General features: G+C 33.9%; 3 protein-coding genes across 3 annotated transcripts in view; 1 reads left to right on the top strand and 2 right to left on the bottom strand.

The window, feature by feature from the left end:
- LOC134699495 (uncharacterized) overlaps positions 1–27,932 on the top strand; it is a 427,645-nt gene that overhangs the window by 284,862 nt on the left and 114,851 nt on the right. The gene's annotated exons all lie outside the window — the stretch shown is intronic.
- On the bottom strand, positions 23,652–24,179 carry LOC134699508 (uncharacterized). The gene has a single exon (XM_063561108.1). It carries the CDS (start codon positions 24,177–24,179, stop codon positions 23,652–23,654), a length of 528 nt encoding a protein of 175 aa, XP_063417178.1.
- On the bottom strand, positions 24,326–24,634 carry LOC134699507 (uncharacterized). Its single transcript, XM_063561107.1, has one exon. It carries the CDS (start codon positions 24,632–24,634, stop codon positions 24,326–24,328), a length of 309 nt encoding a protein of 102 aa, XP_063417177.1.

The raw sequence follows: 27,932 nt of genomic DNA, 5'->3' as shown, positions 1-27,932 counted from the left end.
TGGTAGTAAGTCTTTAAAGGCCTCCAAAAATGAAAAAAAAACTATTTAGTCGGCTATTAAATGCCCCGACCATTAAGATTTAAAAACAAAAATCAAACAAAACTAAACAGCATTTAATTATTAATAACAAAATAATTTACGAAAAAAAAGTTGACCGACATGAATTATGAACAACAACCACTGTACTACATGTTTCTGGCTTTAGAATGGACATTGGTACATAAACAATGTGGTGGCCATAAACCCAACCCTCCCAAATGGACCAAACCTTAAAGACAACACATCGCAAGAAAAAACTGTAAACTATCAGTTGTAATTCGCGTCCCTAAAAATATGGCTACGGTGCACAATAATCACTTACATAAAAACAATAGACACAAATCACTAAAATAATCGCACTTACCGAAAGCTATTTCAAAGCTAGTGAACATAGACGGACTGGTAAACATGTAAAGAGACGGGCGAATGTGACAGACTTATTGACAAACATTTACATATAGCCGGCCCAGATCTGCAGTTGGGAATGTAGAAAGACTAGGAGAAACGCTTAGGTACGCTTTACGCACACCCAATACACGCTTTAAGCTGGTTGTGCACACGATACAGATATAATTGACAGGTTGAATGCATCAAAATTACTAGCGTATTGGTAGCGTGCATGAATTTTTTTACCACGGTCGACGTACGTCGGATCTATACGTTGATGTGTGACGCCGGTATTACATGAAGTAAACAGGCAATGTCAGTTTCTAATTCTTATGCACAACAAAAGTAATATAAAACAATACATCTTTATTAAACAATTATCTAATATATATATAATGCCAAACAAGCATTTGGGTTTACGATTGCATTTCTTTTTTTAAAGCAAGCAACTTGTCGAACTGTTAGTCATTCGATATCTCATTTATCGCCTATTCTATCCTAAAATTTTAGAGCTTTCATATGTACTTTGACAGGAATCGTATTTTGTCTGTCATGATCAAATAAGTTTTAGTTTTTATTTTTTTTTATTTTTTTGGCAATAATTACATTTAACATAATAATATACTTTGTACACTTTTTTAATTGAAATAACAAGAATTGATGTGACAAATTCATTTTGTTTTAACATTATTCAAGAAGACATTTTTTAGGCTTGGATCAGCATCTCAAAAACTTACGGGTCTACACAACATATACTATACACACAACACAAAAAACAAATGACAGTCACAATACAAGATAAAAAAAAACCATGGAAACATATCTTTAAAAGATAAAAGGCAATTGTACCCTGTACAACATGACGAAGTCTAGACTTATAGTTTTAGCGGAAATGACAGTTATATGATTCGTGTTTGAACAATGGAATATCTTGCACTTCTTTCTTCAAAATATTTTACGCAAAGTCGAAAAATAACTACATGTATCATTTGTACTTTAACAGTGGAGTCGGAAACATGTATCATTGTACTTGCTTTTCATACAGGCGGGGAAAAGGAAAGAGGGGCAAAATACATGAACTATCGTTATATTCAAATCGCATTGATAAACGTTTAAAACTCTAAATAAGTTGAAATATTAAAGAATATTTTCCAATAAAAAGATAAACAAAAAAGTGACAAGCCTCTGTGTCTATGAATATATCAGGTAGATATAGGAAGATGTGGTGTGAGTGCCAATGAGACAACTCTCCATCCAAACAACAATTCAAAAATTAAACCATTATAGGTTAAAGTACGGCCTTCAACAGCACATTTCTGATTTTTCAATCTTTAACTCGCATCATGCTTTGGTACCTATTCGTCCCATTGGCTATCATACAACATCTTTTTTACATACAACTTCTCCGTTAACGATGTTGTAATACCTATTCAGGTTGAACTTCAATTTAAATATAAAAAAGAAAATGTGGTATGATTGCCAATGAGACAATTATCCACAAAAGACCGAAATGACACAAACACTAACAACTATAGGTCACCGTACGACCTTCAACAATGAGCAAAGCCCATACCGCATAGTCAGCTATAAAAGCCCCGATAAGACAATGTAAAACAATTCAAAAGAGAAAACTAACGGCCTTATTTATGTAAAAAAATGAACGAAAAGCAAATATGTAACACATAAGAAAACGACCATCACTGAGTTACAGGCTCCTGACTTGGGACAGGCACATACATACATAATGTGGCGCGGTTAAACATGTTAGCGAGATCCCAACCCTCCCCTAACCTGGGACAGTGGTATAACAGTATAACATAAGAACAATCTAAAAAAATCAGTTGAAAAAGGCCTAACTCATCAGATAGAAAAAATACAAGTGGACGTGGCCGGGTAGGCTTATCTATGGAAGTTTTAGTCCTTTCGGTACCAAGCGTGACCTGTAGAATTTAATTACTATAATTTTTAATTAGTTAATTATGCAAGTTGCAAATCTGGCAGAATCTATCAATGCAAATGCCTGTATATTCAAATAACTATTCAAAGTGTTAATTCATAAATTAATAATCATTGTAAAGAATGCTACAAAAATATGATGGGATCAAATGTAAAAAGAAATGTTGACGTAAATTGCTTTTGGCAAGAGACGCACACTCATTTCACGATTGTATCAACTAAACAATGCACACAAGTTATGGACTAGTACTGGACCCGTATTAACTAGCATTGGGAATCGCATGTCATTGTCCAGATACATTTGTACTAGCAATAACGTTTTTTTTTATTGTAATTTTGTGTGTGGGGGGATGTTGTTTTTTTTTCGTTTTTTTTTTGGGGGGGGGGGGTGTAAGATACTGCTTTCCTGTGATACATCAACTTATTAGGGTATAGTTTGTTAGGACAAGTTTTGCGCTCCAAAAAACTGCAGTCGCTATTTTCATCAACTAAGATAAATATTGGGATGCCCCTGATCACTATTACAATTTTTCAGTAAAAAAAATGTTGACACACATCATATTCTATGAGAATTCAAAGACGATTCAAGTAGATCAAATTAAAAAAATAACCGAGCGTTCCGAGAAGGATCAAAAGTAAAATATATATGATAAAAGAGGGTCTAGAAAAGGAGGGAGGTGGGTGTTCTTTTATTCTTAATATTATTTACGCCATAGTTTTCTGTATTCTATACAAATTTTGCATGTTATTCTCTTTTCTTTATATTCTAGAGGCCCACTATTCTTTATTCTTAAACTGTTAGTCTATCTTTTTCTCTTTCTATTCTTTATTTTTTTTTTTTTTTTTAATGCAGTTTCGTGTTCCCCTGCAAGTGGGAAATTTTTCTTCGTATTCCAAATAAAATTAACGTTACTAATTTTCTTGCACCAGATGCGCATTTCGACAATACATGTCTTTTCAGTGATGCTCGTGGCCAAAATATTTGAAATCCAAAGCTTATATAAAAGATGAAGAGCTATAATCCAAAAAGTATAGCCAAATCCTAATGGAATCAGAGCTTTGCAAAACTGTGTACTAATATCAAGAAACACGATACCGAATGGCATTTCTCCAGATTCCTAAATTTCTTAACACACTTTTACTTTTAATCGAGTTACATCGGAATGAAAAAGATATTTAAAATTGAGAATGGAAATGAGAAATGTGCCAAAGAGACAACAACCTGACCATAGAAAAACCAACAACAGAAGGTCACCAACAGGTCTTCAATGTTGCGAGAAATTTCCGCACCCGGGGACGTCCTTCACCTGGCCCCTAAACAAATACATGTATATACTAGTTCAGTGATAATGAACGCCATACTTATTTCCAAATTGTTTAAGAAAACTCCTTAAAATAGATTGTGAATACTCTCGGGCTTTTTCTGACGCCTTTGTGACCAAGATGCCCCCACAAAAAGTCAACTTTGCTAATCGTTTGTGGGTCGTTTTGTCTGCCCACTTTGTGAAAAGGTGCGTTTTTAACTAGCTGTTCCAGGACTGTTCATCATGTCTAACTCAAAACACCAAAAACACACACATCCCCGAAGACCAAAGTGCAAATTAATATGAATCTAAATTGAACATGATTTTAAGATGTCGTTGTATTTTTGTCTCCCACGCGACGCGTCGATGGGAACATAGAAATACAGAATGTCTGTCCTTCCGCCCGGTCTTCTTGTATCAGTGCCGACACACTTCTGATGGCATTGAGTAAAAACAAAAAGAGACTCAAAGACAAACACCAGTTTTAAATAAAGTATACGACATATATATGAGGATGACGGTAAACCGGGTGTATTTTACATTTATTTATGACTTGCTATTTTTTTTTACGGATTCCAGTCCCGTTATTGATTTATTGTTGTACTGCAGACGAGCGGGCGGGCTGTTCCAATCGTTTCCGTTCGATAATCTACGAACCTTTCATCCAAAGGTTTTCAAATTTTAATATGTTGTTACTTATGACAAAATGGAGGTATATTTCGATATCGGCGATTAACATTTACACCATTCAGCAACAACATTTTATAAATTTGAAATAATTAAATCTTATTAATCTTGATAAGAAAATGTGACTATAATTAGATTAATATAGTAGAAGGAAGATTATGGAAATTGATGGGTTTTTTTCCATTAATGTTGGTCATTTTTATTCTTGTTGAAACACGAAATACAGAGAGTATATCCAAGTTAAAGGTTAAATCATTTGCTTTGCATCAAAATGAAATCTGCTATATATATCAGAAGCGGGGAAACGAGAATGCATGTTTTATATACAAAAGATAATTGTTTTAAAATACTTTTACTGTATATAATTTCAACATATTTCTAGTTAATAAGCTTGAAAACGTGGACATGTACATTCTACTTTTAAATATGAAATGGTGTTTATCCTCAACAGAATTAAGATACAAGGCTACTGTTCTAATTTCTTCTGTAATTTTCTAGCATGTAAACTTTTAAATTATTTGCCTTTTTCAAAGTTTAACTCATTTTCATGAATACAAACTGCATGTTTAATTATAGAAATAATCCCGATGCCTTTATCTGCCATATTCTTGGCTTGCGTATAATTTGCATGATTTGTACATGTTTATATTATTAATCTCTTTAGAACGTCTGGATTTTATTATACCCAATTAGCGTTATAAGATCATTTTTGGTAATTAACATATACGATTTTCCTTTTAAGGAACCCTGTAGTGCTAAAAGATGGACCATTTCACAGTCGGGGAAAATCCATTAATTTACACACGAGTGACATATTTACCACTTATTGAGGGATACTTGATACTATTTCTTTTTTGTATTATGAGGCATTTTCAATTGTAATCATAACCATTCTGATAAAATACATGTACATGTACGTGCATTCTCGTGTATTTTCAAATCATACGATTATGCATAACATTGAAAACACACGCCTTGGCTTAAGTGATATTGAACAAAATAATTATTCAATTATTCTCTTGATTTAAATGAGAAAAGATCACAAATAAGCAGAAACTAAACTAACTTTTTCCAAGTCCACACCAATATTGGTACTTAAGCTTGGGTAAAAAAAAAACGTACCGCTTTGATCGATATGATCATTAGATTATTTATTCTGGTTTAGAGTTCATTCTAATAAATATGATGTCATTGAATTCCATCGGTTTCTTTTCGTATTTTGAAGTACAAAAAGTAATGCTGCTTATAATATAGTACAGTGTTATTATATTAGTGCATTTCTCCCTATAACTGAGTTTGATGTAGCATTTGCAGCTGGACGTTTATACAAATCAATCCATCAATCCATTCATTATGTGTCTTTAAGCTATAAAAAAAGTATCAATTTACTGTTACAAACGTAAAGATGTGTTGCAAATATCAATATTTATCAAAATAACTGTAATACTGGAAAGTATTAGTAAAGAAAATACATTTCTTTACATACATAAACGATATCGACAAACGTCTGCAAATATAACACAAACATTTGTCAGCATTTTCATTGGTCGTAAATGTTTTATAAACCGCGGTCTCTCAAAGCTTTGCATACGTCTGTAAAGATGTGTTGCAAATATCAATATTTACCAAAATAACTATAATACTGGAAAGTATTAGTAAATAAAATACATTTCTTTACATTCAGGAACGATATCGACAAACGTTTGCAAATATTACACAAACATTTGACAGCATTTACATTGGTTGTGAATGTTTTATAAACCGCGGTCTCTCAAAACTGCCCACACCACTGTAAATCAGTTATGCAAATTTTAAACTTTGCATATATCTCCTATCTTGGAAAGTGCATGTAAATCTATGGCCTATCTTTACATATCTTTGGAGAATGACTAAAGCTATGGAAATAAAATAATTATCTTTAGCATATCTTTGACTACCTCCTAAATAATGTCAAAGGAATAATACATTTACATATACATTAGCAGGTCCGCAAAGATATCTTGCAGAAAAGTAGTTACATTTGTCAAAGATTTACATGACTGTCCAAATTGTTGCAAATCTGCCTTTTCGTGTAGTGCCGTATTTAATATAATGAGAGTTTAGCCCTTTGTTTATAAGTAATTTCTCATCTTTTTTTTGGGATATGAACAACCTAACAGAGATTTTATTTGTACGAAAGTTCAAACTTCTTTTTAACAGGATGGTTTTCACTTCACTTTAACTTATTTAAATTGTTATAGCAATCCCCGATGAGAAATAGATTGAGCATTATTTTTGGAAGTAATATTTGTAAGACACAATGTTAACATATTTATGAATATCGTCAGTCGAAATAGTTGGCATTGTTTAAATTCATTAATTAATAAATAGCAAGCTAAAAAAACTGATGACGTGTTATTAGCATAGAATTTTGTGTCATACGTTTCAATTACAAATTCCTAATCCGTGTTCTAAAAATGAAGGAATGTTGACGATCTATGGCAATAATTAAGAAAGAAAAGATGCGCAAATTTATCGTGATAGGTAATCAATATGTCAGAGATACATAGAAGTTTAGAATTTATCGTAATGATAAATATTTAGAATTATAAATTGTATTAGAATTGTTGTATATGTAAGACAATTATTATCTATATTACCATTTGGTATCGACTTTGCCGAACTATAATTACGACATAAGAAAAATCTCCTTATTTGTATCTTTTTTAATCAGCATAATGCTTTATCTGATTGATATTGTTATGTTCAAACAAGTCTCATTTCTGTAACGTAAGTTATGCTGTTACAGCTCCCGGACTCGGTGATGGTTGGACGCTTGTTAACATGTACAACCTCACCAAATTATTTATATTCCTGTCCCAAGCCAAGAGCTTGTTATTTATTGTTATTTGCTGAATACACGTAGGTCTAGCACATTACTTTGTCACCTTTTTCACAACTCTTCGGTGTTAACTTAAAAAAGGTCATAATAAACCTATATCGTTATATGGTTCTTTAATGACTTTTTTTTCAAGTTAACAAGCCGATGCAGACAATATTGAAACTAGAGGCTGTTTTTTGTATTGTTCGCTTGGTATTATTGCATGAAATAGATACATTACAATAAGCATATTCATGATAAAAAGAATATCTGTGGGCTAAAAACCGATCTTGCTGATCATTTTTTTTCTAGACTGAGTTTATATCTATTGTTTAGTGTTTTCATGATAGTAAGCAACAATTTCAAACATTGCGTTGATGATCGTTTTTGTTATTCAAAGTTTCGATCTATCTATAATAGTTTCAAGATTTAAGGTGAAAGTCTTAAAACTATTATAAATAGATCGAAATTTTGCGTTGTTCAAAGTTTCCCTCTATCTAGTATAATAGTTTAAGATTTAAGGTAAAAACAGTCAAAATTTGTAAAAAACAATCATTTAACGCTATAAGAAGTCCATCAACCATTGGTCCTCTTTTTTCTTTCTTATTTGCTAATTTGTTGATCATGTCTTATTTGCTAATCATTGTCTCTTTTTTTTCTATCTATTTTGTAAAGTTTCCGTTAATCTCAAATTTATCATCATTTAAGGGCAACCACTCCTTCCAAGAGTCGTCTGTGCTGACTTGTTTGTAGATCTTATTGGGTTGATCGTTTTTGCTCCGTAGAGCTTCTTTCTATATATTATAGTTTAAAGATAAATTTCCAAGAAAATGGACAAAATCGTCAATCAAGGACAATGACTTTCGTAAGGGGTAGTATATTTGGCTCCGAAAAGACCGGTTGCCTCGATGGCCGAGTGGTCCAAGTAGATTCAACTAGTGTATCACTAGTCTGTCATCACTAAAGTTTTCAGTTCGAACCTCGCACGTGACAGGTGCATTCGCATTAAATCTTATTCAACTAGCGTATCACTAGTCTGTCATCACTGAAGTTTTGAGTTCGAACCTCGCACTTGACAGGTGCATTTGCCTTTAATCTTAATCAACTAGCGTATCACTAGTCTGTCATCACTGAAGTTTTCAGTTCGAACCTAGCACTTGACAGGTGCATTTGCCTTAAATCTTAATTAACTAGCGTATCACTAGTCTGTCATCACTAAAGTTTTGAGTTCGAACCTCGCACTGGACAGGTGCATTTGCCTTAAATCTTAATTAACTAGCGTATCACTAGTCTGTCATCACTGAAGTTTTCAGTTCGAACCTAGCACTTGACAGGTGCATTTGCCTTAAATCTTAATCAATTAGCGTATCACTAGTCTGTCATCACTAAAGTTTTGAGTTCGAACCTCGCACTTGACAGGTGCATTTGCCTTAAATCTTAATTAACTAGCGTATCACTTGTCTGTCATCACTAAAGTTTTGAGTTCGAACCTCGCACTTGACAGGTGCATTTGCCTTTAATCTTAATTAACTAGCGTATCACTAGTCTGTCATCACTAAAGTTTTGAGTTCGAACCTCGCACTTGACAGGTGCATTTGCCTTAAATCTTAATCAACTAGCGTATCACTAGTCTGTCATCACTGAAGTTTTGAGTTCGAACCTCGCACTTGACAGGTGCATTTGCCTTCTATCTTAATCAATTAGCGTATCACTAGTCTGTCATCACTAAAGTTTTGAGTTCGAACCTCGCACTTGACAGGTGCATTTGCCTTAAATCTTAATTAACTAGCGTATCACTAGTCTGTCATCACTAAAGTTTTGACTTCGAACCTCGCACTTGGTAGGTGCATTCTCCTTAAATCTATATAAACTAGCGTATCACTAGTCTGTCATCACTAAAGTTTTGAGTTCGAACCTCGCACTTGGTAGGTGCATTTGCCTTAAATCTTAATTAACTAGCGTATCACTAGTCTGTCATCACTAAAGTTTTGAGTTCGAACCTCGCACTTGGTAGGTGCATTCTTCTGAAATCTATATAAACTAGCGTATCTCTAGTCTGTCATCACTAAAATTTTGAGTTCGAACCTTGCACTTGACAGGTGCATTCTCCTTAACTCTTAATTAACTAGCGTATCACTAGTCTGCCATCACTAAAGTTTTGAGTTCTAACCTCGCACTTGGTAGGTGCATTCTCCTTAAATCTATATAAACTAGCGTATCACTGGTCTGTCATCACTAAAGTTTTGAGTTAGATCCTCGCACTTGTCAGGTGCATTTGCATCAATTTTTTATTATCTAGGATTGTTAGTGTTCCAGCTGGAAGTAAGTGGTTCTCTTCGGGCACTACAGCTGCCTCCGCCATTATTATCTGACGGCTAAAAATAGCCAATATTGCTAAAAGTGGCGTTAAACACCAATCAAGCAATCAATCACATTAATAATAATAAAAACAACAACAAAAAAGATAATTATAATGAGAAGATGAAAAAGTCTCAAAACTAGTCGGAGAGGGAGAATTCTAAAAAGGAAGAATTGTAACGAGTCTCCAAACCTTGTTTCGGGTTAACAAGCAATACTATCAACTGACCATGGGGGAAAAAAATATGTATCCAACCTATTGAAAGATAGTTTTTTATTAAATGTATTCACAATCTAAATAGAATCGAGAAGATTGAGAGCTTGACATATCGTATAAACACCTGTTTTTTGTTGAAGACTTTTTGTTGTCCTCTTTGATCATTTTTGTCGCTTGGTTGCTGTCTAGGCTGACGTCTACCCACGTCTCTTTTATTTAATGAGAAATTAATCCATTTATCATTCAGTCAAACAATCAATGGCCATTCCATTATGATTACATGCTCGTTTCTCGTTTTTATATTTATATTTTGGTTTTCCCGTTTGAATAGTTTTACACTAGTAATTTTTGGGGTCCCTTATAGCTTGCTATTCGGTGTGAGCCAAGGCTCTGTGTTGAAGGCCGTACCTTGACCTATAATGGTTCACTTTTATAAATTGTTACTTGGATGAAAGTTGTCTCATTGGCGCTCATAACACATCTTCCTATATCTATATAAAATTTACAAATGTAGAGAACATTATTATCTCCACTTCTTTACATGGTTGCGTTGACCGGAGATGGAATAATGTGCTAGTGTTTGATGAAATATCTTTTTCCGAACTGTTTCATGAAACGGTTCGCTAAAACGAGGCTTGGCGTGTCAACCCCGAAATGTTAAATACAATAATTGCATTGTCCTGAATATGCATGTTAGATATATACGATGAACATATTTCATCCGTCATCATAAATCTTTTCCACACTTTCTAAAGTTGATAAATCTACCAACCTTAATGGTGCATACTATTCCAGTCCTTTATCATTCAATCTTATATTATTGGTCTGGTAATTGCTTTGTTTACTTTCTTTAACTTTAACCAGGTGCTGATTATCTTTGAGAAGCTTCCACCATCATTATTAATATGATGTAGTAAAATAAGATATTCGCCATCTTCATTAGAAAAAATATATTTGTTAAACTGTTTTTACTATTTTTATCAATTTGATATTAAAGTGTATCGATTGTGTTTTCTTATTATAGGTGAAAATAAGAAACATTTTTGTAAAATTATAGTCTTATAGTTTTTTAAGCCAGCTGATCTAAATCATGTCCACATCATATAAAGTTAAACTTTAATTTAAACGAAAACGATACGTGCAGACACTGTTTATTGTTGATAACTATACATCAAGTTTCCTGTCACAAACAATTTTTCAAAATAATTTGCACTGCTCAATTCCGTCTTTTGTTCAAGGTAGGTCAACTAATTTTGGCAAACACATCTGTCAAGGTACAGGTAATATAAAACCCAAACATGTTCTACCTAAAGCTGGGGTAACACATTCACGATTTTTATTGCCGTCCTTGACAGGACCATTCCCGATTAAAATTTATCAAAAGTCTCATCAAGATCCTATGAATCGTGGATGGAAATTCAAACTTTAATTAAATTTTGTAATGCGGGGTTCACACATTGCCGATTATTACTCCCGCTTGAGATCAGACAGCGATACAGCAGAATCTGTCACGACATAAGCACGACTGTAATCCGACTAGACAAAATCGGCTGAGTTTCCCGAATGTTACGGGACGCACCTAACTGTTGGGGTGCTTTGCCAAACTATTCAAAGGTCTTTTTAAGCAGACACAACAAAATCCTATGAGAGAACATTCGTCTTAAATAATCCTTTGGGATTAAAGTGTTTCCAATAAATAAAAAAAACACAAATCTTAAGAGATTTTTTTCTTTTAGAAAACTTTCATATTGGAGATAACTTATTAGATGTTAACGTATATTCTATAGGACAAAAAGTAATCAGACGAGATTAAATGTATCAGATAGAATAACAATTCCATTTCAATGGTAAGCGATTGAAAAGTATTCACTGCATATTCATGTACATATTTACCATGAGGTGACTATATAAATATAAACTTGCAGAACTGTCTTCGGCTCGGTCTCACGTTTAAGTGAAATTTCCGCATGATATTACGAGTTCGACCTCGCATGGAATCTTACGTCATTATCCTTCATATCGTGATTGCAGAAATATGAATGTTGCAAACTGTATTCGTATATTTATTAGTGCATTTCGAAATACATCATGTTTAGACGTTCACCGGTTTTTTTTAAAACTTTTTTGTTCTGTAATATTAAATCTGGGCTTAAAAAAACTGAAACATCAGAAACCGCTATTAGCGGCTGTCCCTCTCTAAACTTAATTTTGTTAATAACTGTACAGATTCAACCTTATTGTCGCTCAATGTTTATCAATTAAAAAGGTCCACTTCTTTTTTTTCTTTCTTAGAATCACACAGTCATTCATTGAATTGAATGCTTCTTATTGTAAATTCATTGGGTTGAAAAAGCGTTGTCCGAAGTACATTTCAAAAATGTGCGTGTGGTCAACTCTTATATAACCCTATACAATTACTAAAAGAAGCATTCCATACTTATAATTACATTGTTTGCTAGGATCATTGAAACACGATTTCTATCAAGTGTTTTCTTTTATTTACCTGTGCACTTTTGTGTGGAAGCTCTTGTCATCATGAATTTTACATTTCATTTTGAAATGAAGGTTAATTTTAGAGTGACACGAGATTGCTGTTAGCCAATCAAAACAATGCATTATAATGCAACATCCATGTAATGTAATTATTATTAATTACAAAATCTCCATGATCTTGTGTGTTGATTGATTGTAGACAGCTTACTTCGAATATTTCCAGGAATTTAATTAAGAGGATCCATTACAAATCTTTCATGTACATTACTTTTGTATTCATAAATCACACCGTTGTATTTTTTTAATTTTTTTTTAAGAGTAAACGAATACAGAGAAAACCGGTCAAACCTCTTCACTGTACGTAATAAGTCGATAACAAAAAACAAAAATTACTCTTTATATAATTGTGATAAAGAAAAGTTACTTCTGTGTTGGCTTCAATAATAACACTGAAACAAGTTTATTTTCAAACATGAAAATATTAAAAAAAGTATCCATTTGAATATTTAAATTGCAGACTATATACGCTTACGAAAAACAAATCAGTAAATGTGTTTGAGTATTGGTATTTGAAATGCAATACAATGTTGTACAGTTATGAAGTTTTTGGCGTTTTCCTATATATGATATATACTACCTTCAAAAATAATAAATAGCATTGGTACGTTAGCACCTTTCCAACTGATGTTGACAGTTAGTTCTCTCTCCGGTTTGGCGAGGGTTTGGCGCTCGTAAAGATTCTATATGTGCCTGTCCGAGGTCAGGAACTTGCAATCTAGTGATATCTGTTATTTGATGTCTATCATATTTTTTGTTTGTTCGTTTATTGTTTTATCATAATCCGACCGTTTGTTTTCCCGCTTGAATTGTTTTACATTTTTTGATATCTCTTATAACTTACCATACGGTATAGGTTTTGCTCATTGTTAAAGGTCGTAAGGTGACTTATGATTTCTTACATCTGATTAGTAATTATTTAATCAGCAATCATGTAATTACATCCACTTCATTTGAACTGTGATGGATAGTTGTCTCATTGTCAATCATACACGATCTCCTTATTTTTATTTGTCACATCTCGAAATTCTTACATATATGATTAGGTCTATACAAAGAGGGTTTATTATCATATCAATCACATTAACATGTTCTAGTCGTAGGTATGCGTGTGATATTTGCCACTGAAAACCCATGCATACAATCAACTGCATATAACATAAGAATGAGTGATAAGTTGATATACTGATTATAAACTAACATGAAGACTAGTATGCAGAATCACTGTACTCATATCTTTTTAACCGTTTGGACCGACCTAGTGTAAATTCAGATCATCAACCAAAATGAAAATTCCATTGTAAATGTATGTTTTTAACATTATTAAGAGAATATGGTTTAAATGTTCTAACAAATGCTAATGTAAGAAGTTTTATCGTAATGTTAACTGTAACGGAGGGGGTCGGTGACGACACCTTCCGGGACGTGTAGCGGCCAGTACTTCGCCCCTATTCGACCATTGGGATACCTGATATCAGATTATGGCTGAACAACAGACAATGAATCAAACGAAACTATATTTTATTCACAAAAGTACAATAATTGCATGTATTAAACAAAGTCGGATATAAACAGGAGTCAAAAATAGAGTAATTATTTCAAAGTTAAAATGAAAATGAAGTGTTCCCAGAGCTAGTCTTAAAAGTTAAGTAAATTTGCTTCGCGTTGTGTTTTAAAGTAGTGAAATTTGCACCATAAAGGGGTGACTAACTCTGGCGAACTGCACCGAAGTGGTGGCTAACTCTAACTCAAGTGAACTGATACAGTCCGGCGAGTATTTGGAGGCCTGTGCAAGGCCGACTCCGACTGAATATCAAATGATATTCTAAACTTGTCATTAAACAGGGTAACTGTAACTGAAACGGTACTGAAGAAAAGTTGAATAAATAAATATTCATAAAACATTATAAAAACATCGAAAGTTAAATACTAAAACAGTTAAATTAACAATCCTTACTTTTATCTTACTGTGTTTAAATAAAATTAAACTTAAAATAAACATTTAAATACTAAATAATTAATCTGTCCAAATTAAGGGGAATTAACCTAGTCAAATCAAGGCACATCTATTACATTCCTCCCCCCTTAGGACAAATATTAAAGAAATTAATATTTGGGAAAAAATATTTCAAATAGATGTGTTGAAAACAATAAACAATATAAAACAATGCAAACAAAATGTCAATTAATGTCACAAAAATGTCAAATAAACACACGGCCCAACCATCGGGAAAGTTCCACACGGTATAAACGTCCAGGAATAGGCGGTAAACACGGTTTATAAAGTACAATAATCCATAGCATATATATCCAACGGTAAATGGCCACAGCATATGTACAGCATTCCACAAATAGTCCTTCAAACGGAAACGGAATGTAAATACGGCTAATCTGCATGGTTCAAGTTGTACCAGGTATAGTCCACCAATTGTTGATCTCACAAAAAACACTCTTAACATGTGTTTTCGGGTTCTTTAAGTCCATCGTTGTACCAGGTTTAGTCCACCATTGTAGATCTCACAGAATCACGTTAAACATGTGATTCCAGGTTCAAGATGATCAAACGTTGTACCAAAAGTAAGAAAGGTGTTCTCGATACAAGAACGGCTTACTATATCAGCTGGTTGTCTTCACACATAAACTAACTGCCACTCAATAGATTTCTGCCATGACTTTAAAAAGTCACAAAAGGAATACCATAACCCAATGAAACAAATTCAAAACAATAAAACTTGTTCAGAGAGGTTAAAAATCCAAATAAATGAGCAAACTCATAAATAAAACTATTCCAACAAGAAACTACTCTACAATCTAAACAAACCAACATCTAAAGAAAACACAATCTAATCAAACAACGTTTTTGAGGGTGGTTTCGATAACAAATCCGGCTCATTAACGTGACCAAGAAAAACAACAAAATCCAAAAACTTTGAAACCATACCTACTAAACAATAATATAAACTGACAAAATAAGTAAAAGACTAAATATATACAAATTAAAACAAATAAAACATATTATATGAAAACTTTAACTGGCTTATCCTTCCAACAAGAAAAATCATCCATGCTAGAATTCAAATAATCAGATAAAGAACTATGCAAATCAGTTGGAAATAAACTTTGAACTCTTTTGACAACTCTACATGATTTTTTCACATTCTTATTACATGTATTAACTGAAGTAGAAACTGGTTTTTCTGGTTAAACAACATGAACAGAATTGACACTTTTACAAACTTTATTTGGACAATTAGCTCTGATATGTCCAACTACCGAACAATTAAAACATTTTTTAACTTTAAACTTCCTATAAACAAGCTTCTTAAAAACTTTGACAATTTGATCAAAACCAGACTTCAAACAACTTAAATCTAAACTTTCTTCCCTTTCCTCAATTTCACATTCAACAGGTTCAACTGTCAACTTAAAAGACTCAAACTCTGTAGCCAAAAATATAGCATCATCAAAAGTTGCAGGATGCTTAAAACGAACAAACTCTCCCATTTCCTTCTCTAATTTGTCAATGAAAATGTCCATACCATAAGGTTCCATACTATGGAAATTATCTGGATATGCACGATGGCATAAAAGTTTTAATCTATGTCCAAAATCAAACACAGATTCATCTGGCAAAATTGTACAATTTTTCAGTTGAAATTTATAAAAAAGTATCCTTTCCTTAGGATTAAAGCGTTGAATTAACAAACTTTTCAAAAAACTGTAGCTTTGCAACTGAACAGGAGTAAGAAGACGTAAAATAGTTCGTGCTTCTTCTCTTAAATTTATTACTAACTGAAGAGCCATTTCAGAAAAATTCCAGTTATTCCAAAAACTAACTGCTTCAAATTGAATAAAATAATCTTGTACATCAGCACTAACACCATCAAAGGTACAAGGTTTCTGTTCAAACTTTATCATTTTAAAAATCAAAATTTAAACAAAATCAAAAATAAATGTAATTAAGATATTCAAACCAAAACCTGAGGGATCAGATATCCTGGTCACGGCACCATTTGTAACGGAGGGGGTCGGTGACGACACCTTCCGGGACGTGTAGCGGCCAGTACTTCGCCCCTATTCGACCATTGGGATACCTGATATCAGATTATGGCTGAACAACAGACAATGAATCAAACGAAACTATATTTTATTCACAAAAGTACAATAATTGCATGTATTAAACAAAGTCGGATATAAACAGGAGTCAAAAATAGAGTAATTATTTCAAAGTTAAAATGAAAATGAAGTGTTCCCAGAGCTAGTCTTAAAAGTTAAGTAAATTTGCTTCGCGTTGTGTTTTAAAGTAGTGAAATTTGCACCATAAAGGGGTGACTAACTCTGGCGAACTGCACCGAAGTGGTGGCTAACTCTAACTCAAGTGAACTGATACAGTCCGGCGAGTATTTGGAGGCCTGTGCAAGGCCGACTCCGACTGAATATCAAATGATATTCTAAACTTGTCATTAAACAGGGTAACTGTAACTGAAACGGTACTGAAGAAAAGTTGAATAAATAAATATTCATAAAACATTATAAAAACATCGAAAGTTAAATACTAAAACAGTTAAATTAACAATCCTTACTTTTATCTTACTGTGTTTAAATAAAATTAAACTTAAAATAAACATTTAAATACTAAATAATTAATCTGTCCAAATTAAGGGGAATTAACCTAGTCAAATCAAGGCACATCTATTACATTAACACACAAATTAACTTGTGGTAATGAGTACCGGAATCTGTCATAACTTTCGATTCCTGATTTCAAAATAAGACCACATTATCCGACCTCAGATTTACAGTAAATATGTAGAGGAGGCCTTTTCCATTGGTTCTAATTGGGGCATATTGCATGCAAACTACTGCTAGCTGTAAATAATACAAAAACAAACAGGTGCAACCTCTAGATCAGCAAAAAAATCTATTTTTCGTTTTTGGATTCTTGAATGTACTGTAATATTTGATAATTTGTTAATTATGATTCCCTAGAATATCCGGTAAAATTCAAACAAAGACTTTACCAGCGTATGTATTACCACCAGAAATTATTATTCGTTAGAATGATCTACAATATACATGCTGAAGACACATGTGCTAATACACATTTTTAGTTTCTGGACGATTTTAAGCTTGTCTTAGAGATATCTGTCTATTTATGAAGACCTGTAGAGGTCTTTTGGTTATGTGTTTCGTTGGGTTGCTGTATGAAAATTGTAATTTACTTTACATATACTTTCACCATATAGTATGTGTGTCGCTTGGTTTCTCTATATTTGTTGTCGTATACTTCACATCTACTTTGATTGTATGTTTTTATGTCGTAGGGTTGCTGTTTACACGTTGACGTATACTTCACATCTACTTTGATTGTATGTTTTTATGTCGTAGGGTTGCTGTTTACACGGTGACGTATACTTCACATCTACTTTGATTGTATGTTTTTTATGTGTCGTAGGGTTGCTGTTTACACGGTGACGTATACTTCACATCTACTTTGATTGTATGTTTTTTTGTATCGTAGGGTTGCTGTTTACACGTTGACGTATACTTCACATCTACTTTGATTGTACGTTTTTATGTCGTAGGGTTGCTGTTTACACGGTGACGTATACTTCACATCTACTTTGATTGTACGTTTTTATGTCGTAGGGTTGCTGTTTACACGGTGACGTATACTTCACATCTACTTTGATTGTACGTTTTTATGTCGTAGGGTTGCTGTTTACACGGTGACGTATACTTCACATCTACTTTGATTGTACGTTTTTATGTCGTAGGGTTGCTGTTTACACGGTGACGTATACTTCACATCTACTTTGATTGTACGTTTTTATGTCGTAGGGTTGCTGTTTACACGGTGACGTATACTTCACATCTACTTTGATTGTACGTTTTTATGTCGTAGGGTTGCTGTTTACACGGTGACGTATACTTCACATCTACTTTGATTGTACGTTTTTATGTCGTAGGGTTGCTGTTTACACGGTGACGTATACTTCACATCTACTTTGATTGTACGTTTTTTATGTGTCGAAGGGTTGCTGTTTACACGTTGGCGTATACTTCAGATCTACTTTGATTGTATGTTTTTTTGTGTCGTAGGGTTGCTGTTTATACGTTGACGTATACTTCAGATCTACTTTGATTGTATGTTTTTTTGTGTCGTAGGGTTGCTGTTTACACGGTGACTTATGCTTCACATCTACTTTGATTGTACGTTTTTATGTCGTACGGTTGCTGTTTACACGGTGACGTATACTTCACATCTACTTTGATTGTATGTTTTATGTCGTAGGGTTGCTGTTTACACGTTTAAGTATACTTCACATCTACTTTGATTGTATGTTTTTATGTGTCGTAGGGTTGCTGTTTACACGTTGACGTATACTTCAGATCTACTTTGATTGTACGTGTTTTTATGTCGTAGGGTTGCTGTTTACACGGTGACGTATACTTCACATCTACTTTGATTGTACGTTTTTATGTCGGAGGGTTGCTGTTTACACGTTGACGTATACTTCACATCTACTTTGATTGTATGTTTTTTTGTGTCGTAGGGTTGCTGTTTACACGGTGACGTATACTTCACATCTACTTTAATTGTACGTTTTTATGTCGTAAGGTTGTTGTTTACACGTTGATGTATACTTCACATCTACTTTGAGTGTATGTTTTTATGTCGTAGGGTTGCTGTTTACACGTTGACGTATACTTCACATCTACTTTGATTGTATGTTTTTTTGTCGTAGGGTTGTTGTTTACACGTTGACGTATACTTCACATCTACTTTGATTGTACGTTTTTATGTCGTAGGGTTGCTGTTTACACGTTGACGTATACTTCACATCTACTTTGATTGTACGTTTTTATGTCGTAGGGTTGCTGTTTACACGTTGACGTATACTACATCTACTTTGATTGCATGTGTTTGTGTCGTAGGGTTGCTGTTTACACGGTGACGTATTTTGGTCGGGTTGTTGTCTCTTTGACACATTCCCCATTTCCATTCTCAATCTATTCACATCTACTTTGATTGTAAGTTTTTTTTATGTCGTAGGGTTGCTGTTTACACGTTGACGTTATACTTCACATCTACTTTGATTGTATGTTTTTTATGTCGTAGGGTTGATGTTTACACGTTGACGTATACTACATCTACTTTGATTGCATGTGTTTGTGTCGTAGGATTGCTGTTTACACGTTGACGTTATACTCCACATCTACTTTGATTGCATGTTTTTATGTCGTAGGGTTGATGTTTACACGTTGACGTATACTTCACATCTACTTTGATTGTATGTTTTTTTGTGTCGTAGGATTGCTGTTTACACGTTGACGTTATACTCCACATCTACTTTGATTGCATGTTTTTATGTCGTAGGGTTGATGTTTACACGTTAACGTATACTACATCTACTTTGATTGCATGTGTTTGTGTCGTAAGATTGCTGTTTACACGTTGACGTTATACTCCACATCTACTTTGATTGTATGTTTTTATGTCGTAGGGTTGCTGATTACACGTTGACGTATACTTCACATCTACTTTGATTGTATGTTTTTATGTCGTAGGGTTGCTGTTTACACGTTGACGTATACTTCACATCTACTTTGATTGTATGTTTTTATGTCGTGGGGTTGCTGATTACATGGTGACGTATACTTCACATCTACTTTGATTGTATGTTTTTATGTCGTAGGGTTGCTGTTTACATGGTGACGTATACTTCACATCTACTTTGATTGTATGTTTTTGTGTCGTAGGGTTGCTGTTTACACGTTGACGTATACTCCACATCTACTGTGATTGTATGCTTTTTGTGTCGTAGTATGATGTCTATACCAAATAAAATAATAATTCCTTCCGTTCAATTCTCTTTATTCAAGTGTACGAAAAGATTAACTACAAAATAAAAGATAAAACACACTTAATTCTACTATCAAAACTAACATTTTGTGAATTATAATACAATACAAAAGTGCAACTATCATAACATTTACGGTAGTAACATACACTTGTTCTCTTTAAAAAATGTAATATTATGAACATTTACGGTAAATAATTGCCAAATTATCAAGGTCAAGTTTTATCAGTTTTACATCAATTAAACTCAAAATTTCTAACTTTAAACATGAAAGATACTTTATCTGCATTAAATAAAAGAAACATACCATATTGGTTGACTCTAGTATATTCCTTATTTTCATCATAATCAAAGATTTTCACCAAGCACGTTTCGTGCAAATTCCCTGAAAGGGTTCATTAAAGTAAAGGGAAAGTAACTTATCTCAAAATAGAATGTCACTAATTACCAAAAAATGCAACAATAGGCAACAATTTTTTTTGTTTTCAAATTTGGACGCTACATTCCAGCCCCTTAATTGTGGTCTTAAAGAACTCAATTATCAAAAATTATAAGGAGGCCAAATAATTTCTCAATCTAAGTGACAATCTCTAAACTAAACTTATATATAGTCCATTTATTCAACAAAGTACTTTCAAACACAAGCTACTGTTCTAACACAACAAGTGCAAACTATGAGTGTAAATGTCAGCTTCTAATACCAAACACAACTTTGCGACTGGTCGTAATAAAGTTGTTAAATATGTTTTTAGTTTCACTATACGAACATTGTCCGACTTGTTCTTTAGTACTTCAAATATTCTTCCTAAGTTCCAAAGATTCCTCGGTGTATTATCCTGGATCAATACAATGTCTCCTTTTTTCCAGTTTCGCTTCTCAGAGTTCCACGTTTGCCTACTTTGTAATAAAGGCAAATACTCATGAGTCCATCTCTTCCAAAAAATGTCGGCTAGATATTGTATTTGTCGCCAACGTCTTCTTACGTAATTGTTTGTCTTACAAAAAGTTCCTAGAGGAAAGTATTCACCAGGTCTTAATAAGAGAAGATGATTCGGAGTAAGCACCTTTAAATCGTCTACGTGTTCAGATACTTCAGAAATCGGACGGTTATTCAAGATTGCTTCCACTTCACAAAACAATGTATTTAAATTTTCATTGTTCAATCCAAGACTCTGCTCTTGCATGACAGAATATAACAACTTTCGTACTGATCTTATTAATCTCTCCCTCACGCCTCCAAAGTGTGACGCGGCAGGAGGGTTGAATAAAATGGAAATGTTGAGAATGGAAATGGGGAATGTCTCAAAGAGACAACAACCCGACCATAGTAAAAAAACAACAGCAGAAGGTCACCAACAGGTCTTCAATGTAGCGAGAAATTCCCGCACCCAGAGGCGTCCTTCATCTGGCCCCTGAACAAATATTTACTAGTTCAGTGATAATGAACGCCAAACTAATTTCCAAATTGTACACAAGAAACTAAAATTAGAATAATACAATACTAACAAAGGACAGAGGCTCCTGACTTGGGACAGGCGCAAAAATGCGGCGGGGTTAAACATGTTTGTGAGATCTCAACCCTCCCCCTATACCTCTAGCCAATGTAGAAAAGTAAACGAATAACAATACATACAATAAAATTCAGTTCAAGAGAAGTCCGAGTCTGATGTCAGAAGATGTAACCAAAGAAAATAAACAAAATGACAATAATACATAAATAACAACAGACTACTAGAAATTAACTGACATGCCAGCTCCAGACTTCAATTAAACTGAATGAAAGATTATGATTTCATCATATGTACATCAGGCACACTCTTTCCCGTTAGGGGTTTAGTATCATACCATCATAACATATATGAGAAGAACATAACCTGTGTCATGCCAACAACTGTTTTTTTATAAATGTGTTTAGTTCCGATGCAAAGACCCTATAAGTAAATCAATATTAACGCCCATCGAATGCCCATTTTATACTTTTCTGAAGCATAAAATTATTTATCTTGTCTATGTTCCATCTTTCTATTTCTTCTCTCATTTCTCTTTCTGCTCCAACTAGATTTGTTCCGTTATCTGATCTTATGAATTCTGGATTACCTCTGCGAGATATCAAACGTCTGATTTCATTTATACAAGAATCTGTATCCATAGAATGTGCAATTTCCAAGTGAACGGCACAGATGGAGAGACAAGTAAAGATAACCTATATCGTTTTACTAAACTTCTTCCTTGTTTGATCTGAAACTGTCCGAAAAAGTCCATTCCAACCATCGTTAATGGTGGTTTGTCGGATATAAGTCTCTCCTTTGGTAAATTAGCCATTTTTTGCTGGTACTTTTGATAACTATTTACACCACTGGGTCGATGCCACTGCTGGTGGACGTTTCGTCCCCGAGGGTATCACCAACCCAGTAGTCAGCACTCCGGTGTTGACATGAATATCAATTATATGGTCATTTTTATAAATTTTCTGTTTACAAAACTTTGAATTCTTCGAAAAACTAAGGATTTTCTTACCCCAGGAGTAGATTACCATAGCCGTATTTGGCACAACTTTTTGGAATTTTTGGTCCTCAATGCTCCTCAACTTTGTATTTGTGTTGACTTTTTAACTGTTTTGATCTGAGCGTCACTGATAAGTCTTATGTAGACGAAACGCGCGTCTGGCGTATAAAAATTTATAATCCTGGTACTTTTGATAACTATTTGGTCAACAAATGGTGCACAGTACTTCCTACAGATTACACAATTTGATACTATTTCTTTAATCATAGAGCTAGAACCAATAATCCAAAATTTTAGCCTTAGTTGCGCCAGAATTGAGTTTTTACCCAAGTGTCCTACTGAACGGTGAATGTCTTCAATGATCAACTTTGAAATGTTAGAGTCTTTCGGTAATAATATTGGATGTTTCGCATCATACGGTAAATCAGCACGCTCTAATCTTCCTCCTACTCGTAACAAACCATTCTCGTCTAGAAATGGATTAAGTTTGAAGAGTTTAGATGACTTCTTTAACACTTTACCTCGGACGATATTTTGAAGTACATGTATTTCTTCTTCAAAGCGAACATTTTGCTCATATTTAATGATCTATTAAAAGATTCAGTTGTCGGTAACGTGATCTGAATATCTTTCGTCACTCCGTTCAATGAATTTCTGACTGTTAGTTCATTCTGATTATCCACTGAGTCCTCACCTTCTGATTGACGTTTGTTTCTTATATGTTTTCTTTCCTTAACAAGTTTCCTCAAGTTGTCCAACGCAATAAATAACCCACTAGTTATTTTCTTTTGTTCCTTCCATTCTGAGAATAGAGAGAACAGTCTATCTAATCCGTGATGTTCGCTTGACAATATTGTAGTGTTAACGGCTCGTTTCAATTCTTTATCTTCATCAATAATAGTCTTGTCTATGTGCCCTTCTGGTCATTCTATTTCTGGTTTCCACAGATACTCTGGTCCATTAAACCAGTCTGGATTTGATTCAAACTTTGAAACTGACATTCCCCTAGATGCATAATCTGCAGGATTAAGCTTTGTATTGATATACTTCCACTGATCGACAAGTGTAGCTTCATGAATGACTTCTAAGCGGTTTGCAACGAAAGTGTGGAAACGTATATTCTGATTGCTGATATAGCGTAATTCTGACATACTGTCTGTCCAAAAGAATGTTTTGTCTATGCTGTATTTTAACTCCTCTAATATAACGGTACTTAGTTTTACTGCTCGTGTTGCGGCTGTAAGTTCCATCCTAGGTATAGTTACCTTTTTCAATGGTGCTACTCGGGACGTGCCGAGTACAAAAGAACAATGAATCATTCCTTCATTATCAACAAGGCGTAAATAAAATACTATTCCGTAGCCAATTTCACTAGCATCAGAAAAGCAATGAAGCTGAGATGAAACAACCTTTCCAAAGTTTTCAGGTTTATAGCACCTGTCTATTCTCATGTTCTCAAGGTCGGAAAGCTGATCCTTAAACCAATCGTTCCATTTCTTTAAATCAGGTCCCGTAAGTTCTTTATCCCAACTAAATCCTTGTCTACACAAACCTTATAGTATAGATTTAGCATTCAGCACGTACGGCGATATAAGTCCTAAAGAATCGTATACTGAACTAGTATCTTTTCTTTGCACTTAATTCTGAATCCAAGAGTGTCAGTCTCTATAGACCATTGCACACCTAATGCACGTTCAACTGAGAGGTCATCCTCAAGACTCCACTGCTTGACCTCTTTGGCATGCTCCTCCTCTGGTATCGATTTAATTACGAGTGGGCTGTTACTGATCCATTTTGTCATATGAAATCCACCCTTTTCACACAAAGAAGTTACGTTCTTTATCAACGATATCGATATTGCCTCAACGTCAGTTGATAATGACGAGAGACAATCATCAACATACATGCTCTTAGTTATTGCTTTTTATTATAATGTTCACCGAAGTCTTCAGCTGTTCTTTTTAGCGCATAGTTCAAGCAACTTGGTGATGATGTGGCACCGAACAAATGTACGGTCATTCTATACTGTTCCGGTTCATTCTCCATGTTACCTTTCGGCCACCAAAAGAATCTTAAACAGTCTCTATCAAGTGGTGGCACTTTCACCTGGTGAAACATATCTTTCATATCTCCTAAAATTGCAACTTTCTCTTCACGAAATCTTATTAGAACACCTAGAAGGTTGTAGGTGAGATATGGTCCCTGTAAGATTTGGTTATTCAGAGACACACCCATATATGTAGCTGAACAGTCAAACACAATTCTAATTCTGTCTGGATGTCTGACTGTGGTAAACACAATGATGCGGGATATACCATACTCGTCCATCGTTTCTGTTGAACTGTTCTTTTGGGGCGTGTTCCATATAACCTCTTTCTAGCAGTTTTCCATAAAATCAGTATAGTCCTGGTGGAATTACCCAGTCAGCAGACTAACAGTGGGCCAACGTTGGCAAATGGTCGGCCCGTTGGTCGACCGTTGGTGTTGGCTTCACAACATTGGCCCAACGTTGGCAAATTGTCGGTCCGTTGGTCGCAAGTTTATGTTGGCTGCACAACATTGGCCCTACGTTGGCAAATTGTCGGTCCGTTGGTCGCAAGTTTATGTTGGCTGCACAACATTGGCCCAACGTTGGCAAATTGTCGGTACATTGGTCGCACGTTGGTGTCGGCTGCACAACATTGGCCCAACGTTGGTCTGTTGTTGTTAATTCATATTATTATCTCATGTTGGTTATAAATAATCGGGCAAATGTTGGCATTATGTTAGTAGCAACATAGGGACGATATGAAATTTTGTTAATAGAATTGATTAAATAATATTTTACGCTTTATTTCTCTTGGGAGGCGGATAATTTCGATTGCAGCAGGCTTTATGAAAAGTAAATGTTAAACGGAAAGTGTTTATCAACTGAAATTACATTTACAACTCTTATGTTGGGCCAATGCTGGCTCAACGTTGCGTGATCATATATTATACTCTATATATAAGTCAGGTAAAATTTGTACTGGAATATCATTACTGTAATAAAAAAAAATGTATATCGTAAACATAGATAATTGCCTGGTTAAAAATTAAAATTTATTGCAATCATTATTTATAATAACTTTATTCATTAAACTTTGTGAAACATAATAATAGCAATTTTATGCAGAGTGATATTTGATACAGCCAGTCTGTTAATCAAGCCCATTCTGATAAGGTTGACCATATGTTCGACAAATTTCAAAGATAGTTGCTATGGTAATTAAGTTTATAGGAAATCTGAATGTAATGGGATGGTCACTTTTGTGATTATTTCCTGTTGTGTATTTGTAAGAAAGCAGTGATACGAAGAAAACAAAAAGAGAAAATCATGTCATCTGAGATTCAAAGAGAAAGATAGTAACATGTAAGTTGTAACTTTAAAAAAAATGATATATATATACGATTCAGAATGACAAATACAATATGATTTTTTAATCTGAGGGATGTTGTTAAAAATCAAAACATATATTAATTTCTATCATTTTATAATGCTGATCTTGAAGTTTATACGTTTTGGGCGAAATATTTTCTAGATTTTAAATTATTTCAATCCTATTAATTATCATGAAATATTTGCCACTGAACATTAGTATCTTCAAACAAATGGTAAATTATATAAATCTATATCCACAACATGTATGATCATTACTGAAGTTAATGGAATAAAATTGTCTTAAGATGTACCTTATTCCGTAATGTTTCAAAAATGTGGTATAATGATTTCTACTTCATTAAAATATAAATCCATTTGTTAGTTTTATTGTATTTCTAAATCGCATGCAAACAGATACGATATATTTGTGAAACCTGATCATATACACACTTGAATGTGTAACAGTGTTTTTATATATCAAATATATAACTGTTCATTAATACACATCTAACTTATTCTTTATATATCATGTATATTACGAATATATAAAGTATGATACCGAATTCTGAAATAATAGTAATAAGGGTTTGTTATACCCACAAATCCGTCTAATACTAATGAATTTCTGACCATTAGACAAATAACCAATATAAAAAAAATGGTTATTTAAGATTTTATTTTGTATTAAATTAGTATTTAAACTATTTAGAATATACATTAATTTATATTACATATCTAGAAGGGAGATTACGCACGCATGCATTAGACAAATACGCAATTCAAGTTTACTTATAACTTTATTACAGAGTCGGTAAGAAAAAAAAACATAGCTGTAAAGAGTCTTCGGATTAGGAAATAGATGATGCAGCTAAAGATTGGCGGCGCTTAAGCCTTGACAGAGAAGGTGGCAAGAAACAGAGAAGGGAAAAAAAGAATAACATAAATAAATAATAATGACACTGTTGAAGTTCAAATTGAGGACACTACTCGTGGTGACGACCAATGATATCAAATTTAAAATTAATAAAGTTTCATCTTCTGAATTATTTAATTTTCATTCTGGATCTGGAACCAATACAACTAAAATTCGACTCCGAAAAAAACTATTTGTATGATCGCCTAACCATAAGCCATACGTCATTTGTTCTGTTAAAGAAATAAATGAAATTGATATGAAAAAAGAAGATGTGGTATGATTGCTAATGAGACAACTCTAAGTCTTTACAAGACACCAAATGACACAGAGTTTATCTGGTCGATCCATCAAACATTGCCAAAGAAATATCTTAGCGTCACACAATAAATAAAATTAAAGAGGCAAAGTTCATGAAAAAAACAAGGGCGGTAACAACAATGGGTAATACAAAAATACAGAATTGCTACCTTAAACTTTGGCAGTTTGGAATACAAAAAAAGATCAAATGCACTCCGGAGTATTTATCATATACAGCTCCTCATGCAGCATCCATTGTAATTTGGTTGAAACAATAGACCAACGTATTGCCAACATAAAAATGAGAAATACCTACCTTGGACCAACATAGTGCCAACATAAGAAAAGATATTTCTACGTTGGTCCAACGTTGTGCCAACATGGATTTCGTTTTTCATACAATGGGCCAACGTTGGCTCTATGTATTGCATATAACCCTACAACGTTGAGCCAACATGAAGCCATCATGTTGGGCCAACGTAGGCCCACTTTGCACTTATACGTTGGGCCAACGTTAAAATACAACGATGGGCCAATGCAATGATATACGTTGGGCCAATGTTGGGCCAACATACTCATGTTGTCTGGGTA

The sequence above is a fragment of the Mytilus trossulus genome, unplaced genomic scaffold, assembly GCF_036588685.1.
Source record: "Mytilus trossulus isolate FHL-02 unplaced genomic scaffold, PNRI_Mtr1.1.1.hap1 h1tg000070l__unscaffolded, whole genome shotgun sequence".
Lineage (NCBI taxonomy): Eukaryota > Metazoa > Mollusca > Bivalvia > Mytilida > Mytilidae > Mytilus > Mytilus trossulus.
This window is presented reverse-complemented; position numbering and strand designations above follow the sequence as displayed.